This window comes from Drepanopeziza brunnea, assembly GCF_022702325.1.
Source record: "Drepanopeziza brunnea f. sp. 'multigermtubi' strain 214-2 chromosome Unknown ctg3, whole genome shotgun sequence".
In the NCBI taxonomy this organism is placed as follows: domain Eukaryota; kingdom Fungi; phylum Ascomycota; class Leotiomycetes; order Helotiales; family Drepanopezizaceae; genus Drepanopeziza; species Drepanopeziza brunnea.
This window is the reverse complement of record NW_027094066.1, coordinates 1,651,554-1,667,168: the sequence shown is the minus strand read 5'-3', so window position 1 is coordinate 1,667,168 and position 15,615 is coordinate 1,651,554. Positions and strand designations below refer to the sequence as shown.

General features: G+C 53.2%; 6 protein-coding genes across 6 annotated transcripts; 4 read left to right on the top strand and 2 right to left on the bottom strand.

The window, feature by feature from the left end:
* Positions 1-321: 321 nt before the first annotated feature.
* L3040_002619 (uncharacterized protein) lies at positions 322-3,221 on the top strand (the record flags this gene model as incomplete). The annotated part of the gene is made up of 5 exons (XM_007290565.1): positions 322-604; positions 745-1,949; positions 1,997-2,260; positions 2,303-2,463; positions 2,513-3,221. 5 exons carry the CDS (start codon positions 322-324, stop codon positions 3,219-3,221), a joined length of 2,622 nt encoding a protein of 873 aa, XP_007290627.1.
* Positions 3,222-3,612: 391 nt separating this feature from the next.
* L3040_002618 (uncharacterized protein) lies at positions 3,613-5,149 on the bottom strand (the record flags this gene model as incomplete). The annotated part of the gene is made up of 4 exons (XM_066155626.1): positions 3,613-3,693; positions 3,824-4,082; positions 4,331-4,421; positions 4,816-5,149. 4 exons carry the CDS (start codon positions 5,147-5,149, stop codon positions 3,613-3,615), a joined length of 765 nt encoding a protein of 254 aa, XP_066012607.1.
* Positions 5,150-8,859: 3,710 nt separating this feature from the next.
* Positions 8,860-10,736, bottom strand: L3040_002617 (uncharacterized protein; the record flags this gene model as incomplete). Its single annotated transcript, XM_007290567.2, has 4 exons — positions 8,860-8,881; positions 8,930-9,840; positions 9,885-10,474; positions 10,568-10,736. The coding sequence occupies 4 exons, from the start codon at positions 10,734-10,736 to the stop codon at positions 8,860-8,862; spliced, it is 1,692 nt and encodes a 563-aa protein (XP_007290629.1).
* A 934-nt stretch (positions 10,737-11,670) lies between these two features.
* L3040_002616 (uncharacterized protein) lies at positions 11,671-12,262 on the top strand (the record flags this gene model as incomplete). The annotated part of the gene is made up of 2 exons (XM_007290568.2): positions 11,671-11,683; positions 11,736-12,262. The coding sequence occupies 2 exons, from the start codon at positions 11,671-11,673 to the stop codon at positions 12,260-12,262; spliced, it is 540 nt and encodes a 179-aa protein (XP_007290630.1).
* A 202-nt stretch (positions 12,263-12,464) lies between these two features.
* Positions 12,465-14,405, top strand: L3040_002615 (uncharacterized protein; the record flags this gene model as incomplete). Its single annotated transcript, XM_007290569.2, has 1 exon — positions 12,465-14,405. The coding sequence occupies one exon, from the start codon at positions 12,465-12,467 to the stop codon at positions 14,403-14,405; it is 1,941 nt and encodes a 646-aa protein (XP_007290631.2).
* A 327-nt stretch (positions 14,406-14,732) lies between these two features.
* On the top strand, positions 14,733-15,572 carry L3040_002614 (uncharacterized protein; the record flags this gene model as incomplete). Its single annotated transcript, XM_007290570.2, has 1 exon — positions 14,733-15,572. One exon carries the CDS (start codon positions 14,733-14,735, stop codon positions 15,570-15,572), a length of 840 nt encoding a protein of 279 aa, XP_007290632.1.
* Positions 15,573-15,615: the final 43 nt, after the last annotated feature.

The following is a 15,615-nucleotide window of genomic DNA, read 5'->3' as shown; positions in this document are numbered from 1 at the left end:
TGCTGCGGACAGTTTCAAGATGGAGAAATTATAAGGGAGGTATAGAGGATTTAAGAAACAGGTATGAGAGAGGTATGAAAAAGTATAAAAGAGGAGAAGTGGACAGGGGAAAGGGGGTGGCAGAGGGGGTGGAGGAGGGGGTCAGAAATATCCCGACATAGGCTAGCGCTAAACTTTAAACTTAAGGTTAAATTTGGCGTGGGACAACACATTCGGATCCACATATATTTTGAGCTAGTTCAACGTCCACCTCAACGTCCACTTCATCGTCCACTTCAACGTCCACCAGCCCAACGTCGACCGATAAATTCATTCAAGATCATGGATCAGATATCAACGGACGTGAGCAGCGTCTCTGCACCCGGAACTGGTGGTTCAGCCGACCCAGCAGCAGCGCCCGAGGGCAGGCCGCTCCCTGCTGCTGAAACTGCCGTCTCCAAACGCTCGGGGAAGAGAAATGCTGTCCATGGGACGGAGGAGCGGGAGTGCAAGCCCAGACCGCTGCTGTCATCGCCGCCTGGTCTCAGCGGGTCGCGGTTCCAGTGTCCCAAGTGCCCCAAGACGTTCAGCCGGATTGAGAATCTGACGAGGCATCAGGCGAACCGTAAGTGAAGTGAACGTGGCAGTGGATTTACTTTATATCACGTATGTGTATTTATATGTATATATATGCATATGCTAACTGCATACCTACATCCCGGACGCGAGTGTTGGAGGCGAGAACCGTGCTAATAAGAATACCAGATGAGAATTTCGGCAAGTTCCCCTGCGTGGTATGCAAGAAGCGCTTCACCCGCAGCGACCTCTTGAACCGGCACCGCCGCATCCATGGCCCGCGGGGCGAGTCCCAAACGCCCAAGTCCGAACCCGCGGCTTCTTCTCCCGGTCGGAGCAGCCTCCGGGACCTGGCTCGTCGAGACGAGCCGAGCCCGGCTTCCCCTAGCGGCTCGTCGTACACGAGCTCGTCTCCGGCGGCCAGTACCATGTATCAGCATCAGAATCAGCCCCAACACCAGCACACGCCCCTTCGAGGCGTCCACGACCCGCGGAATTTCCTTCATCAGGATGGATATAGGCATCCCCTACAGCCCATTCCGGCACCAGATGCGCGGTCCCTTCAAGCGACGGCCCAAGGATTGACAAATCTGATGGAGGCGGCTTTGGCACCCCAGGATAGCTTCTCCTCCACGCCCGTGGAATCCATCAGCCCATCGATGTGGGATGGTTTCATGCGCTTCGGTGAGCAGACGAACATGTACATGGGATCCTACGATGCCGACATGTCCTGGACGTTAGATTACCTCTCCTCAGAGCACTCGCCAAGCTACCTAACTGAACAGGATATGCCGGGCGCATATGATGATTCCGGAGACGCCTCGTTTGGTTATCAGCAGATGCAGCCACAGTACGAGCAGCCGCCTGGTAGCGAAGCCGAGGACGCAGAAGGCGAGGACGAGGACGTCACTGACTGGCCAGACAAGGTCGAAAGGCCGGCTGCGTTGGAACGCGCCCCCAGGGTCACTCCCATGCAGGACCGGCAGATCTCGTGGAGGTCGGTCATAGACGAAGCTATGTGCAGCGGCCTGTCGGCAGCCACGATACGGCCAATGCATAATGTCACGGATTCACTCCGGAACAATCTGCTGGACAATCTTAACGAGAGTACTCTTCGGAACGAGAGTTCCCAGCCGGAGATTGGCGATGCCGTGTTTCCACCTGCGGAGGCGTTGGACTATTTTCTGCGTCTCTATATTCGCTACATACAGCCCAGGTACCCGGTTCTCCACCTTCCGACATTTGACATCTACAATTCACCGCCTCTGATGCTAGTTGCGATGATGTTCCTAGGCTCCAGCCACTCGGATGCAGATCGTGGCCGGTTTTCCCGCCTGTTTCACGAGCATCTGAGAATCGCTTGCACTCGAAAGCAAGAGATTGACAAGGCATGGGTACGGTATTCTACCGAGGTTGTATCATTCGCTTACGGCAAGTTTAGCTTCGGAACATCGACAACATTTTCACATACTTCCTCCTGTGTTTGGTGGGCACATGGAGTGGGAGCAAGCATTCCTACGAGTTTGCAGAAGGAGGGCGTGGAATCCTTGTGACTGCAGCCAGAAGATGTCGACTCCTGGACAATCGGCCGGTTGCCAGAGTCGATGCCGAGCCGTATCGACGTCCGGGTAGACCACGGATAGAGGCCGTGTGGTTGGCATGGATCGAGACCGAGAGGCGGAAGCGACTGGGCTTGTCGATATATGTAAGTACCCACCTGATCTCCGAGCTTCTGCTAACGTTGCAGATCTATGATTGCCAATACCCAGCCCTCTTCAACAACCAGCCCTACGTCAGCAAAGCCGAGACTACGAACTGCGTTTTCCCCTGTTCTGAAGACCTGTGGGAAGCCCACGATTTTCAAACATGGAAAATGCTCGTTGGGCCTCCGGACATGCCACCGTCCACGTACATGCCCTCCTCGCTCCACTTTTTTTTTTCCTGCTAACAATGCCAGATACTACCTCCACGCCCTCAACTGCTGTCTCCTCCGCAAATGGATCAAACCTGCTCCGGCCGTCGTACGCGCCGGCGAGTTCGGCAAGATAGTCTTGATGTACGCCCTGCACACGCACATCTTCGAATGGCGTCAATCGACCTCTATGCTCAACCCCACCGGCTTGATGGCCACCTTTGGCAACTCCGCAAACGACATGGGAGACGGCCTGCGTGAGCGGCGGAAGTGGCTGATTGACGGCCTCGATTCTTTTGCCGAGTGCTACAAAACACCCGCCACCAGTTGTGCTGCCTCTCTCCTGCACTATCTCGGCTATGTCAGTCTGGACGTGAGTCTCAGCGACATGCACCTCGTGGCCGGGCGCAGCGTGAACAAGAACGACGGGAATTTCGCAGAGGAGAACCTCAAGTTTTGGGCGAATAGCGGGATCGCAGAAGGCACGATGAGACAAGTGTATGAAATGCTTGCGCTGTGTCATCACTGTGTCAACAACGGCATTGCAGCCGACAGCAGTTATGAGATTGCCGTGTGTCTGTTTACCGGGGGCATGGTGTGCTGGGCATTTGCGAAGTTGAGGAGGGGAGGCGGGAATCAGCACTGCGTCGAGCAAGTACCCAAAGCGAGTTTGGCGTTGCGACGGATGGGCTGTTGGAGAATGTGCACCATGTTTGGAAGGATCTTGGAAGGCTTCGAAGGGAAAATGCACTAAGCGAGGAATAGGGCGATGAGTAGGGGAATAGGGGCTCGGCTATGGGCTGGGGGCGGCATCGGAGTTGGAGTCAGAAATGGGAGGGTAGAGTCCGGACGGATCCGGTCAGCTGGTATACCCAGGTACGTTTTTCTTTTATTTTAAAACGCCGGAAACTATCAAAATCCCCCTGTCGTTCCGGGTTCTCGTTTCGCCTTTCGCGCCGTCCCTTCTGTTCCGATATCCCACGAAGACAATACTTTTTATGTATGCAAGCTACGGCCAGACGTCAACAACAAGTGCTGTACTTTCCCTCCGCTTCCTGCCCTCGCTTCCCCCACGCTTCCCCCCACGCTTCCCCCCCCACGCTTCTTGGCCCCCCCCCCCCCTCCGTCACCTCTGCTGTTGTCGCTTAATCCGTTCCCACTCCATCCTTATGTTCAAGACTTTTCCTATCGCTCTCAATAGCCTCATCTCTCTGCCTCTTCAGTTCCTATCATCGACAGTCAGCCTCACTCGCCATCTCTCTCAGATCCCCCTTGCCACTGCTCTCCACTTTGCCCCAGCAGGCTCCCCCCTCTCTTCTCTCTCTCTCTCTCCTCTTCAGTACAGAACGAACATACCTCGAGTTCCTCCGCCTTCGGGCCCATGATCAAGCCCTTCAAGAACCGATTCTCTTGCTCAAGCTCCCGAATTCTACTCTCCAGCTTCTCGAGCGCCTCCTTCTTTTCCCGCGCCTGCATCTCCAGCGTCTGCTCCCGCTGCTTCTTCTTGGCTCGGAAGCGGGCGCTGGCGGCCGTGTTCCTCATCCGCTTGAGTTCCGCTTCCGCTTCCGCGTCGCCGCCGTCGGACGTCGGGTATTGATTCAGGGGTTGCGGGGAGCTGGACGAAGATGCGGGGTGCGGGTACGGGGGATATTGCTGGGCGAGGGGGGTCAAGGGGGTGATGGGGGAGAGGGGGTGCCGTGGTGTTGGGTGTAGATGGGGACGAAGCCGGGGGTTCGGTTGTGTTGCTGCAGTTGTTGCTGCTGCTGTTGCTGCTGCTGCTGTTGGATCGAAGTGGAGGGGGAGGCGAAAGGTGCATAGTAGGGATCGGGGGGGTATTCGGTGTTGGGGAGGGGAGGGTAATACTCGCCGTGCTGGTGGTCCAAGGGGTCCATGGTGGCGGTGGTGGTGGCGTGTTGCGGGGAGAGGAGTTGCGAGCGTGCTGCTCGAAGGAGGGCTAATGGGTCCGGGGCAGACCAGATCAGTTACAACTCTCTCGGTTCCCTCACTTCCTTCGTCGTACTCCAGCCGCAGCCAGCAGCCACACCAGAAGCTAAGCTTGGTGAACGAAGATTGACGCAAAACAGAACACGTGCAAGCACCTCATACTCGCCACAGGGGAAGGTTTGGGGTTCTTGGTACACAGACATCCCCATTTTTTCTCAGGAATCCCAAGGCGTCTAGATGCAGGCGAGCACCGCATACTTATCCCCGGGGAGAACACCATCCAACCCTCCCCCCATCTCGCCAGCTGCGAAAGCAACCAAGCGAGCGAGCGCGACAAAGGGAAAACGAAAAAATCCCCGCAAGTCAAGCAAGGTGAGAATGAAAACACCAACGAAAAAACGCACCTCGGTCAAGCTCCGTCCGGATCCCCATCCCTGGCTTCCGCGACAACGACAGGCCCCCGTCACCGCTAGCCGAGCCGATCGCGCTCCCGGCGTTCCCGCTGCTTCCCAGGATCCAGTCGCGCAGCTCCAGCTCCATCCTCTCCTCGACCTCCCAGATCTGCCTGCTGAGCGCCGCGTTCTCGCTGGGTTCGCTGGGTCCGCTGGGTCTGGTTCTCTGTCCGTCTCTGCCTCCGCGGCCGACACCGAGGCTTGCGGCGACGTCTGCTGGGGCGGAGGTTGGGCCGGGGGGTTGATGTTGGGGCGGGGGAAGGGGAAGGGGAAGGGGAAGGGGCATCTCGGGGCGGTGGTGACGGTGATGCCTGTCCATGATTCTGGGTCTGCGGGTTTCGGTTGCCGCCGGAGGAGAAGAATCGGATGCGGGTGATGATGAGGAAAGCGCTTCTGGAAGATGATGAGAGGGGACAGTGGAAAGAGGTATTGACGATTATTGACGATGGAAGCGCAGGCTTTGTAAGGATACCGGTAGATCGATCGACGCGGAAGGATTCCCTGCTTTCTTCTTACTGGTAACTGTGGACTCTGCAGGCAGTTGTCGTCATGCCAGGGCTTTCTTGCCTCTTCGCTTCATTTCACCTCTGCTGCTCTGTATCACCTCGCCGATTACCTCCACCGTGACAGGAGAAGCCTAGGAGGGGGGGGGGGGGAGGCGGGCGAGTAGGCTTTCATTCCATCCACGGGAACGACCAACACAGGTTCCGATCATCAGCAAGAGACCGTTAATTAGTGGATCCATGTTTCTCATCTCAGGCCTGGCTTTGCTTGCTTTGCTTGCTTTGCTTGCCTGTTTGCTTGTTTGCGATCTATCCTGTTTTACTAGGGACTATCGACTAGGGGCTGTAGGCTATAGGCTCTAGGCTATAGGCTCTAGGCTCTAGGCTCTACGCTCTAGGCTAGCGAGGTGAAAGCAAGCGCGGATGTTACTAGTATTTTGTTTTATAAAATCCTAATTCCATTCAATTCTTTTCAGTTCAATTCAGTTCAATTCAATTCACTTCTCTACTTTTCACTCCACGCTGCCCATCCATTGCTTTCCCAGCTCCCTTCCCCCCCCCCCTTCTGTGACCTCACTTCCTTCCGTTCCTTCGAATGGCGTGCTACGGGTAGTACCGAATGTGGAGAGCTGGAGGTAGGGGGTAGGGGGTAGGGGGTAAGGGGTCGGGGGGTGAAAGAGGTTAGCTTAGAGAGGTTAGCGGGGGGTTCCCAGCCCTACTATTTACATGGGTACTACTACCTATCAACAAGCCCCCCCCCCAGATAGTACTGTGGTAGTCGTATGAACAACATATAGTAGTATATACAGAAACAGGGTTATTTTTCTACTGTAGATATACATATATATTCCTTGTCTTAGATAACAGGTCTAGTAAGTTAGTTAGTTAGTCAGTTAGTTAGTTAGTTAGTTAATTAGTTGTTAGTTGTTTATTTGCTTCTTCTCAAGGCCCCTCTTTCTGCTCTGTGACTGTGAGGCGAAGAGCTGGTGTCGGGTGGGCGGTGAAGTAGGTAGGGTAGGTAGGTATTTAATCGAGTGAGTGAGTGAGTGAGCGATACATACATACATACATACATATACATATACATATACATATACATATATATACATAGGTCTAAACATAGGTATATACACGCCTACACGCCTACACGCCTACACGCCGACACGCCTGCGCACCTACCACCCACCAGCATGCTCCTCCTCCTTAGCTTCCGACATCTCCTCCGAACCAAACAAGAACGAACCCGAGAAGGATAAAGTGAACTGGGGTTTCAGGACCGGGGAAGGGGGAGGGGTAAGGAAGGGGGAGGGGGAGAGGGAGAGGGGTGACGAAAAGACGTGAGTGATACGGTATCGGATCGGTCACTTCGCTCGTTATACAAGTAACGTTGGTTAGTTAGAACTTGGAAGCGCGAATCGGGAATTTACGTAGTACCTAGGTACCTATACGCAGGCGCAGGTGCAGATGCAGATGCAGAGGTGAATGCGTTTCTGGTTTTTTGATGGGGTTTTCTCTTTTAATTAATTAGTCGTCGGTTACCCACCCTATCATAGTACTACGATGTGATTCGGAAGAATTGACCAAACTTGCTGTCGCAAGTCGGCAAGGCGGGACAGTACCGAACGGTATAGGTACCACCTACCGATATAAATAAGCAAGAAAATAAAAAATTTACGTGCTTCGAAAACTCCGCTTTCACAAACGTGAATTAAGAAATGTAAAATGCATCCATGCATTCATTTGTAGTGACTGGATATATTACAATGTAGTAAAGATGTAGCGTAGAAACTGTGTCTGAAATAATCTCATTCTTATTACTCTATTTCGAATATCGTGAGAATTATAACCTCAATTGAGAAAAGAAAGAGAAGAAAAGAGAAGGTAAAAAAGGGTCTTGTGGATCGAAAATGAATAATCTAGCTTAGTTTATCACTCGAAAGAAGTATTGGTTATTCAACAGCAGTTACTACGGTAGGTACCGTAGTGACACACGCATCCTTCTAACGAGGTTCAGATAGGTACCTAGGTTCAGAGAGGTATAGAAGTCCGCTTTTTCGCTGTTCTTCGCTTATTCTATCTATCTAGTATCTAGTATCTAGTATCTAGTATCTAGTATCTAGTATCTAGTATCTAGTATCTAGTATCTAGTATCTAGTATCTAGTATCTAGTATCTAATATCCACTATCTAATATCTCCACGGCAACTCTCATCTCTCCATACGCATCAGTACCCAAGGTCGAAAAGTACCGGTACACACACATGCAGGTAGGTATCAAAAGTCCCAATTCTACTACTCTAACCTATCACAATTAAAAAGAACAACAATTCACAATCAAGATTTGATTAGTTACTTAGTCAGGTGATACTAAACTCAACACGCTGCATCCTCCAATACAGAAACCATCACGATGTGATAGTTAGTTGGTTGATCTTCGACTACTATCTGTTACGAAAGGTGGCAGATTGTGCTGTCCGGCCTTCCTTGGTGGTGCCGATTTGCGACCGGTACTTGGGTATTGCTAGCAAGTCAGGTGGGGTCAGTTCTTTCGGATGAGGTTTAGGGTAGTCGAACGATTACCGGTACCAAGTACAAGGTAGGAGGTGAGATGGTGTGCTCTGTATCTCGTAAGGACATCTCGCTAGATCTTTGGTTCTCTTCTCTTCTCTTTTTCTTCTTTTCTTCTTTACTTCTCGTGGCTATGAAGTTCATCTCACTATATTATAGTATATTATATTGTATCATATTATATTACATCAGATTACAATACGTAGGAATCGAATCAACCAATCAATTAATCGACCAGCGCCGAGAATCATCATTTTACAAGAGGCAAAAGAAAAAAAGAAAAAAAGAAAAGAAAAAAAAAACTTTTAACATCAGCATAGGTAAATATAAATTGGGAACAAAGGAGCTCTGCTTGGCTCTACTTCTGCTTCCTCTCTAAAATTTCCATCCTCTACCTGGATGCCGCGCTAATTTTCAATTACTTTGCCCTCCACCCAAACAGAAGGGGGATTCTAACTTTCGTCAGCGTAACTGATAAGCAATAGATCATTACATTATTCATCCTCAATTAATGATTCTGCAACCGGTACATCTACATCCCAGGAACTGAGAGAATAGAGCCAAGTACAAAATCCTTTACGTCCAAAGATTAAGTCAAGAGGCGAAGCTTCCATATGATCATACGAACGGACTACACAGTAGCAAATCAGTAACCACAAAGATTGAAAAGATGCGGCGGAATGGACTCGGCCGGTCGGATCCACCGAGGTATTGTTGACTTGTAGGGCTTGGCGTTCAGGGTATACACGTGCTTCAAAACATCTAGACTTCAAGATCACATTATCTTCGATTGCCAAACCAACATCCCGCAAAACACCGGGGGCTGAGCCTATCTGTGGCCAACCATTTGGCTTCGCAATCATCACTATCTGTCATCACGCTCCCGCCGCATCAACGATATCACGCCTCACTGGGCGGCTCACCCGCTACTTGGCTCGTTTCCGATCACTGCTTCGTCAGCCATCGGTCCCCACAGCGAAGGATGGGTTGCCTTACGTGCTGAGACGCCTGGACAGTGCCTGTAGCCCCTTGTCATTATCCGCCGCCTCCTTGGCTTTCTCTAACGCCTGTGCCCGACTCTCCTCGAGCTGTCTCTGGACCTCTTCGTGACTGGGTGGCAACCTCTCGTTCTGCAGGTCGACCTTGCGTGCATCTTCAAACGTGCTGATGGCATTCTTGATCCCCTCCGCACCGAGCATCAAGGTACCGGCAGGCAGCCTACCTCCAGATGCCGTCTTCAACTCGGTAACACTCTCGGACTCTTCTCGCAGGACTTGGAAGACTCGGGAGAGACGACCAATGGCGAGGATCTTGTTCTTGATGGCTCGTCTCTTGTACTCGATCGAATCGGGGTCCAAGGTGTTGATGGGCGGCGACACCGGGCCTGGGGAGACGGTGGATGGTGTAGCGTCATCCCTAAGCTCGTCCTCGGGGCAGATGCTCAAGATGGCGATCAACATGTCCGTGATCTTCTCTCCGACGAACGGCAGAGACCACGTGAACACGTCCATGAAGTTGGGAAGCCAGTACGGATGAGGGGTGCAGTTGAACTGTCGGATGTTCATGACATTGTTCTCGTACTTGAGGACGGCGGCTTTGTTGTTGTACACATCGAGGTAGTTGGGAGCGGAGAAGATGGTCATGACGCTGGGAAATCCGGTCGTCCGAGTCTTTCTGTACATGCGGTAACCGGCATCCTGGGCCTCGTGCGCGCGAATCACGGACAGGAGGTTGTTCTTCTCGAGGAAATTGCATGCGGCCGGGTATGAGAAGAAGTACGAGCAGCCTCGGACATGGTTGTGTACAAAGTACTCGGACGTCTTCTCCTGGCCGAACTCTTCCAAGGGATCAGCCCAGAGGATATCGCACATCAATCCGTGTGTCGGGGGTTCCCGGAATCGATCAATCTAGGGATGTGAGCAAATGTCGCCAGAGGATGGGGCGTACCTACCGATTTGAGATCGTCCAAGGTATGCAGTTCTGGACTCAAGCCACCGTGAATGCACAAGAATTGCTTGTTCATCACCGCCGCGAGAGGGAGAGCGCAGAAGGACTCCATGCACGCATCGTAGACCTTCTCGGAATACTTGTGCTTGCATTCGAGCTTGAAAGTAAAGTAATCAGTCAGATGTCTGCACTCATGGTTTCCACGGAGGAGCCACAGCGTATTCGGGTACCAGATCTTCAACGACCATAGGTACAGCACGCATTCGATACTGAAGTAGCCGCGATCAACGTAGTCGCCAAGGAACAGGTATCTCGTCTCCGCCGGGTCGCCACCGACCTCAAACAGCTTCATCAGATCGTAGTACTGGCCATGTACATCCCCGCAGACAGTGATGGGCGCATCCATCTCCAGCAAATTGGGCTCCTGCTTCAAGATCTTGCCACCTTCCTCGAGAATATACAGGGCTTGCTCCTCGGTCAGACGTCCTTCGCGATAGAAATGTTGCTTCAAGAAGGCCAGATTGGGCTTGGAGGGATCTTGAGGGGAGAAGAATTGCTCGTTGGTAGGAGGGTGCATCGCAGGCGCTTGCACATCTGATAGAGGGTACGTTAGACATATTTTGGTGACGTGGGATAGGAGGGGTCGGCGGGGTCGTGGGAATAGGGGCACACAAGCTCGCTAACTACCTTTGCAGACTCTCTCCATGGTGCTGACCTGGGAGCCATCTTCCATTGTGTGCAGGGTGAAGTCGATTGTTGGGATAGGCTTCTTGGTCTGGATGGCCCTTACAGCGTTATCGAGATGAGCTGGATCACTCCCAGTCAGGTTCGAGCCTCGCTGCTCCTCGCCGTCCATGGCTGCGGCTTCGGGCGGGCGCTGGTGAACTTGTTATGTTATTTCTCGAGCCTCGACAGCAGCTGTGTGGTGATCTAGAGACGCGTCCTGTCGTCGAATGTTGTATTCAGGGGTCGGGGCTTGTTTGTGTGCAGGTCAGGGCAGGATATCGTGAGGCACATGCGCAGTGGATGGTCTCGATGGATTTGGTCAGTGCACGAAAATAGTGCGACAGTTGTTGACTTCGTCTTGGTGAATGCAGCGCTCGAGGTCTCCAGCGCTCGAGGTCGGCGGCGACGAGGGTGAAACTGGTGATATTCTCGTTGGCGGTTAGGTGGCGTGAGGTCGAGGTTGAGTTGGATATTGAGTTGAGCGGGACGATGACCAGTGAGGCTCGGGGATGAAGTGGATCTAAGCTCGACTAGCGTAGGCTTGGCTATGGTGGGACAAGCGGCGGGATGGGACAGGCAGCGGGGCGGGACGGGGCGGGGCGGAAGGCGGAAGATAGCGTAGGAAAAAATATCCTAGCATTGGAACTGGCAACAAAACAACAAAAGGCACAAGTGAATGAACAACTTCACCACCTACCGAGACGATCTGACGACCAAATCAACAGCAATCAGTTGTTATTGACGAGTGATGGGCCCGATAATTCGGGAATGTCCTTAGAATTACCGAACTGCTGTGTAACGCCACACAAGAGAGGCAGAGCGGGATAAGCAGAGCGGGATAAGGAGAGCGGGATAAGCAAGACGGGATAAGCAGAGTGGGATAAGCACAGCGGGATAAGCAAAGCAAGAGAAACAGAGCAAGCAGAGAAAGCAGAGAGGCAGACGGAACAGACAGACGACAGGCGTAGAGACAGGCATTGCACCCTTGGGCTCTACGGTTTATATTGCTTCCCAGACTGAACTCAGCTTCCTTTCCTAAAAACTTCCAACAGAGAACACCCATCATGCATGACAACCGTGAGTTAACTATCCCCCTTCACCCCCAAGCATCTATCTAACAAACACCCAGGAACCCACCCGCTGCTGGCACAGGTGCCCTTGACCGTCTCCCCATTCGTCTCTCTCCCGGCAGCAACAAGCCTCCCATACACCTACCAGACTCTCCCATCTTCCCTCCCCCCGGCATCCACTGGACCTCCCTCCGGCGAAGACAAGGCCCAATACGTCGTCTCTTCCTCCGGCCATGCAGCCCATCCAGACGAGATTGTCGCCTCATGCAAGGCTCTGCAGGCATACATCCAGAAGGTCCAAGACGATGCTGACCGGGAGTTGAGGCAATGGGAAGAGTATATTGCCGCAAGGGACCTGGCGGAGAAGAGGAGAGTGGCGCCGGGATGGCTGGACAGCGACTCGAGGATCCTGGAGCCCGAGAGAAAACCTACCGGCGGGTCAGGAGAGGAGCAGGGGAATCTGATGGATGTTGATGTGTCAAGTGCTGAGGCATCAGGCCTACGAAATGCGCCGGTGGTGGAGAAGAACGGGGTGGGGGATGAGCTGGATAGGGCATTTGGGGGGATGGGTTTGAGTAAAGAGTAGAGTAAGGGGCAATCAAAGATAACATGATGCTTTGGGTATATTGTAGTGAAGCCAGACTATCTCAAATAAAATGGAAATGAATACTTCATATGAGCAAAGCAGACGGATGTTGTTGATATTCGTGCCTGAAAATCCGGGGCCGCTAGCAAATAGCTTAATCCAAGGTCCACCATTCCAAATATTCTGTTCTCGGAGCATCACCATGTCTCCGCGACACGCCCGGGCTGCAGTTGGGCAATTGCATCTATACCGACCGTCTGCTACTCCCAGGAAGCAGCAAATATGTCTAATATGCTCTGCCTCCAGGACATTGCCACGCCCAGCGAGACGGCCTCGGGTACAACACGCGAGTGCTCGCATTCAAGCTCGGCAGCAGTCCAGCGCCACATCAATTGATCAGTCCTCGAGTACCTCGTCTAAATCTCTTCGACTGGAGCTCCAGGAAGCCCTCCGTGACCTCGAGAAACACGCCGCGCCCTACGTCAATGTATCAAAGCTACGGCTCGCCCTTCGAGGGCTAGAGCAAAGCGCAGGACAAGAGACAATCCGGATCGCGATACTGGGCATCGCAGATGGAGGCACATCGCTACAGAAAGCGAAGGAGCTTCTACGGCTACTTGTCGCAGATCCATTAAAGACGGAAGAAGAATGGGAGCGGATCCTTCTCAGTGACCACGGCGGCCGGCCGATATTCATGAAAGTCGGACAGGATGGCGCAGACGCAAGCTTCCAGGGCAATAGATTGGTACAGGAGATACATGTCTCGTCGCCGACACTCAATGGGCACAAGCTGGAGATCCTGGTGATGGAGATGGACCCACCTACCAGAGGCAGCGGAGAGGCAGGCTTTGCGGAGGCTGTGTTGGTTCCTACCATGGAGATTCCAACTTCGGGTACGGGGAGATACACGCCGGTGACTACGCCTGTGCACAAGTCGTTGGTTGTGTCGGAGGGGATTGTGGGCGTGGCTTCGGTGCTGAACTATCCTGTTGATATTGATCGAGAGATCATTGCCAGTACGGTGGATCTGCCCGTTTCAAATCATGCCTCACTCCCATTTCAGGTGGTGGATATCTCGTTGGGTTCCGAGGCTCTGCGGTCATTTAGGCAAAGCGTCGAAAATGCGCTTCTGTACGAGAAGAATTGGTTCGCAAGCGGTATCCCCGAAATCCTGGAGTGGGTTAAATCGGGGACTGCTTCCCCCAACGGAGAAACGAAGGCCCCGTTACGAAAACTGGTGGAATCTGTTTTGAAGGGTGCATCTTTGGCGGTCGAGGCAGAGGAGGCCCGCCAATTGGGTACCTCACTGTCCAAGCATGTACCATCACCACGTCTGGCGGCTCTACGAAAAGAACTCTCCAGGTGGGCGGAGAACGCACACACAGAGCTAAGAGACGACCTCGATATTGCATTCCATGGCCAGCGGTGGCGTAAGCTCGGGTGGTGGAAGTTATTTTGGCGGGTCGACGACGTCTCCATGATATCAACCGATATCCTGAATCAGCGTTTCCTCACCAACGCCGAGAAGGAAATCATCTTTGTCGCTGGGTGCATTGCACAAGCGGGCATCTTCAGGCACACGGAGGCGAGCCCCAAGAACTGGGCATACAAAGCTGTCGAGGAGGTTGCTGTCGAGCCAACACTAGGCTCTGCATCTCCACCCCCCAAGATGCGAGATCTTGTCCGGCCAGCAAAGGATACGATGCCGAGCAAGATTCGAGACCGACCCTGGCCTCTCCAGATCCCAGTAGCCCGGGCCTATCTTGCACAAGAGACAGTTCCTGCTCTGCAAGCACTAGCCCAGAAATTGGTCTTCCAAACTCTCACCACGTCATCTCTCTTCTCAGCGTTCGCTGGATTGATGTACATCTCTTCCATCACGACTACACTCTACGAAGCTGGCGGTGTCGCAGCGGTTGGCATCGTTTGGGGCCTGAGGAGGATGCAGGGGAAGTGGGAGACGGCAAGGAAGTTCTGGGAGGGCGAAGTCAGGGAGGAGGGGAGGAAGAGTGTCAGGGCTGTAGAGGGGATTGTGGGTGGAGTCTTGAAGGAACAGAAGCCGGAGGTGGTAGAAGACGCCCAGATCCTGAAGGCCAAAATGGCGATTGAGAGAGCGGAGGGTGCATTTACGGCTAGTAAATAGCGTAGAATGCTATAGAATTGTAATACCATCCATCTGCAGCTCCTTGCCATCTTTATCCTGCGCATTCCTGTGGAGTCTTCAGCCCAGGTATTCGGAATAGATTTTTAGTACATTTTCTCGAGACATGTCTCCTGTACAGATGATATCATCATGTGACCTATGTCTTGGTATCTTTACAATGAAGTCTCCGACTTTCATCCGCTGCTAACTCTCAATCGACTGCAACTTCGGATTACAACTGTCTTCACGTACCACAACACCACAGCCGGTTCTGCTATTTCCTTTGTCTGGATACCACGGAGTACTGGCGTATCATCGAAACACAACATGGCTTCCGTCGCGGCAGAGGGCGAGGAGGTAAAGACACCCGTTTCGAAAGATGATAGTCGGGAAGAGAGAGCGGAGGAGGACCGACAGGATTCAGCATCTACAGGTTCACAGTCTGACGGCGAGGACGAAGGCGAGGTCAGTGACGGTGAGGTACGAAAGAATGGGTCGCCCAATGCGACACCGAACGCAGACGTACCGCAAGAAGGCCCTCCTCTCCCCAACGAAGACGTCCCGCCCCTCCCCGCAGAACCCCCACCAGGCCCGACGGAGCAAGACGACGGATGGGCGCCGGTGTGGGAAGAGACGGCGCAAGCCTTCTACTTCTACAATCGCTTCACGGGCGCCACGCAGTGGACGAATCCTCGAGTTCCCGACGACGCGGCTGTTGCGCAACCGGGTCCTCCGGGCGTTGATGTTCCCCTACCTGCTACAGACCTTCCTGCTTCGAGTCCGCCGACGACGACAGGCTACAATCCCGCGATTCACGGTGACTACGATCCGACAGCCTGGTACGCGCAGCCGGAACAGCCCACTGCGCAGAGCCTCACACAAGCCGGCGACCCTACCGCGTCGTACGCTGCCACGGCTGCTTTCAATCGGTTCACGGGGAGATATCAAGTTGCGGATTTGACGCCCGACAACTTCAATGATGAGAACAAGAGCAAGCGGCAGATGAACGCATTCTTCGACGTCGACGCCGCAGCCAACAGCCACGATGGCCGCAGTCTGAAGGCCGAGCGCAGCGGGAAGAAGCTGTCCAAAACGGAGTTGAAGCAGTTCAAGGAAAAGCGCCGGGCGAAGAAAGAGGAGAAACGGAGAGCTTGGCTGAGAGATTGATACCACGTAATCGGGGCACGGTGCATAGCATGGAGGGCGTTAC